The sequence below is a fragment of the Daucus carota genome, chromosome 3 (genome assembly GCF_001625215.2).
Source record: "Daucus carota subsp. sativus chromosome 3, DH1 v3.0, whole genome shotgun sequence".
Taxonomy (NCBI): Eukaryota; Viridiplantae; Streptophyta; class Magnoliopsida; order Apiales; family Apiaceae; genus Daucus; species Daucus carota.
Window position 1 is genome coordinate 31,065,436 of NC_030383.2, and position 4,119 is coordinate 31,069,554.

Below are 4,119 nucleotides of genomic sequence, written 5' to 3' on the forward strand. Positions count from 1 at the left end.
CAGAGAAATCTCATTCAGATCTCTGCTTTCCCTGATGGCAGTGATTCTGTGTTCCAGATGTTCGGGAAGTGTTAAAAGAAACTTCATGTTGACCTCTTTAGTGTCATAGTGTTTCCCATTCAGATTTAAATTATTTATTAAATTATTAAGTCTGATAAACACTTCTGAAATTCCTTCACCAGGATTGGAACCAAACTGTTCATACTGAGCCATCAGTATTTCCTTCTTGTTTTCCCTAACTTCTTCTGAGCCTTCATTGATAATCTCTAACGTATCCCAGATTTGCTTGGCGTTTGTACAATTTACAACAGTATTGTACATCACTGGATCTATAGATTCTACCAGAATCAGTTGAAGAGCGTCATCTAAATTCATTTGTTCACCCTCTTCATCTGTATACTCATGAAGTTCTTTCGGAATGGTCTGATGAGGTATTAACACACCTTCTTCTTCGTGTGCTAATATGACTTTCACCGGAATAGAAACACCCTTGTTTAATATCCCGATATATTTTCTGTTGGCGGTGCGGAGGAACAATAACATATGCCTCTTCCATAGGCCAAAGTGTTCCTTGCTGAACGGTGGGATTTTAATGCTACTGATCTTTTGTGTACTCATTTTTAAGGATTTAAAAATAATAGTGTTTGGATGAGAAATGGATTCTTGAAAGAAAAATATTTTAAATCAAAATTAATTTAAAAAAATTAATTCGAATTAAAAATATTTAAATTTGAAGTGAATAGTGTTTGGATGAGATTTGGATTTTTGAAAGAAAAATATTTTAAATCAAAATTAATTTTTGGAATAAAATTAATTCGAATAAAAAATATTTGGACGTAACAGAGTGTGTATTGGATCTGATACGGAAAATGGTATCAACTGCTCTGATGCCAATTGTTAGGTCCAGATACGATTGTAGAAGGGGGGGTTGAATACAATCGTCACAAAATAATCGCGGCGGAATAATCTGATTGGAGTGTAACTTGTTAATCAGATTTAAATTAATTAATATAACAATTTTTAAGTCGTTATATAATTAATATGGTTCGTTTTAAAGTCCACTAGTTCGTAGAATAAATTTGACAGGAAGTATTCTAACTTAGCGGATTAAAACAACCGAGTGATCAAAGCACAGAAAACTGTGGATTAAACAAAAGCAAGTTTAGCACAACTTGAAAGCTTTACAATGCAATGAACATTGAACAAATGAAGTGGTGAAGCCATATTTATAGGCAAACCATTGAACTAATATGACAAAGCTAGGCATGACAACCCTTAGGAAGCTCTATGACAATTACACAAGTGCTATGACAAAAGGTATGACAATTAGAAGCATTGTCATGGCACAAATGAGAAGGTATGACAATCTAAGGGAAGGTATGACAATCAGAATGACAATACAAGGGAAGGTATGACAATTACAAGCATTGTCATGCTGATTTTGAATAGGTATGACATCCGTATGACAAACGGTATGACAATCAGTGGGAAGGTATGACAATCAAACCTTGGAGGCTAAGTCTTCATGTGGTATGACAATCCAAGGGATTGTCATACCTTGTGATTTCGGTATGACAATCACCATTGTCATGCCTTAATCATTCGGTATGACAAACCAAATGGTTTGTCATGCCGTCTGACATAGGCACAAGTCATGGTGCGGTATGACAATCCCTTAGATTGTCATACCGTGCCCAAAAAGCATATAAACAATGATTTTTCTTATATAATTAATCCAATAATTATCCACTTAATTATATTAATTATATAAATTCATAAATGAAATTAATTCGAGTGTGAATTAATTTAATAAATAAATTACATAACTTATATAATTATTTTGAGATGTGAATTAATTAAAAGAATAATTATATTGAGCACTTCTTCAGCAGCAGGTCTTCTGACTTCCTTTTAAAAGATCTGATTCTTTGTCTTGATTGAACGACCACCTATTGTTGATGCAGAATATTTAATCTGAGTAGCTGACACACAAATGTACTGTCTGGTTCATCTGTATCTAGCTGAATCAAATATTCTTTATCAATTAAACATTTGTGAAGTGGCTTGTTCATCGAGTCTTTGTCTTCGTAGTTCTTCTTCATAAGTAGAAATAGTTTGGAATCTTCTGAATAAATAAAGTATTAAAAATTTTTTACCTTCTGGACTTCTGGACGTGCTACAAAATATTATTTGTACACTGAGGCTTGAACATATAAATGAACTTCTTTCAGTGGTGTGCAGCAGGATCCTGAAATTCTTCAGACATATGATTTTAATAAATCACTTGACGTTCTTCGTACGGATTCCTTCAATAGTGCTTGCTAATTTACTTTCTTTCTTATCAGAGTTGAGTTGATACTCTTAAATACAAATAGGCTAAACATATGCCTTTCAACTTGTATTTAATTTACATGTCTTGATTCATACGTTAAGTAATTTATTTTAAATTACGAATATATGTACTGCGCAATGACATTATGTACTCAATCAGAGGGTTGACGACGAATTTGGCGGTTATCTATCCCTCATAAGGTTAAGATTTTTGTTTGGAGATTGTGCAGAAATAACGTCCCAGTTCGAATAAGGTTGATGCATAAAGGTGTTAGACTTCCAATTACATGTCCAGTGTGTAATGCGGATAAAGAACACCTTCTTCACTTATTTTTCGACTGTAGATTTGCGGAAAACTGTTGGCAATCTGTTGATCTCAAGTATGACATGAGGGAGGCGTATTCAGTTTCAGATTGCTTACTTCATGAATCGGCCATTGCTAAATATGAAGATATTGTCTCTATCTGCCTGGTGTTATGGGGTATTTGGTTCTGGAGGAATAAAAAGGTCTGGCAAAACCAATGGATGAACCATGCCATTCCAATGGAGATTACGTTCAAAGTGTATAAGGAATGGAAGACTGCTCGTAAATCAAGTGTTGACACGAGAGCTATGAGTGTTAACGGAGCCAGCAACTTGAAGAGATGGCAACCTCTAGTATCAGGGGAGCTGAAACTCAATGTTGACGCTTCATTTTTCCCGGGGCATGAATCATTCTCTGTAGGTATGGTACTTCGTGATCAGGAGGGAGCATTTGTAGGCGGAAATGTATTACGTTATTCCGGCCAGCAATTGTGATGGAGGCTGAATGTATTGGTGTAAGGGAGGCTTTATCTTGGATTATGAAACAATCTGGACAGAGGGTGACGCTTGAATCTGACTCGCTGCTAGTATGTCGAGCTCTGATGAGTGGTACGATGAATTTACTAGAAGTTGGTCATATCCTGGAGCAGTGCAGACTCATACTTCGAGAATCTCCTTATGTTCATTATGTCATGTTCGCAAGCAATCTAATAGGGTAGCTCATGATTTAGCAAGAGTTGTGTTTACATCTACTCTGCTCATTTGGTGGAGATTATTTTGGATGATTTAAAGAAGTAATGAAAGCCTTTTGTTTCCAAAAAAAAAAACCTACAAATCAAATCAAATCTGACAAAAAGGATGACGGAATAGAATGAATATATCAAGCAGAAATGGTGAAAGAAAAAATGATGCGCTTAAAAAGAGATCTTGTCGTACATTTAATTAGTTGTACTGCACGAAAATTATATCTAATCAGATGTGCTCTCTATAACTACCCATCTAGACACCGATCAAATACTTCGTATGATTGTGGGGCTTGAGCATTACCGAGCTTTAGGGGCCGTTTGGTTCACTTCGGAGAAACGGAATGGAATCTAGAAAGAGAAACGTGGAGAAAGGAAAGGAATGATCCAGAATTGTTTTACCTGTTTGGTTTTGTTGCAGAAACGGAATGGAAATTTGTGTGATTAATTCTATATTCGATTTTTTTAGTATTATATAATTTCAAAAGAGTTAAATGTGTTCATATCTATAACAAGATAATTTATTTACATTCTAATAAATTAATATAATTTATTTAACCATACTATTAATTTTTTAAAATAAATTAACATGTGAATTATGTCACAATTATATTTAATTTAAAAAACTAAATTTAAAATTATTTTTAATTCTTAAAAATACTTTATATGATCATCTTTTATTTTAATTGTTTAAAATATGAATTATAACTCAAAATAGAAAAAATGCGGGGAAAGGGAATCC

General features: G+C 34.0%; 1 protein-coding gene across 1 annotated transcript; it reads left to right on the forward strand.

The window, feature by feature from the left end:
• The first annotated feature begins 2,589 nt into the window (after positions 1-2,589).
• On the forward strand, positions 2,590-3,129 carry LOC135151475 (uncharacterized). Its single transcript, XM_064089935.1, has one exon. It carries the CDS (start codon positions 2,590-2,592, stop codon positions 3,127-3,129), a length of 540 nt encoding a protein of 179 aa, XP_063946005.1.
• Positions 3,130-4,119: the final 990 nt, after the last annotated feature.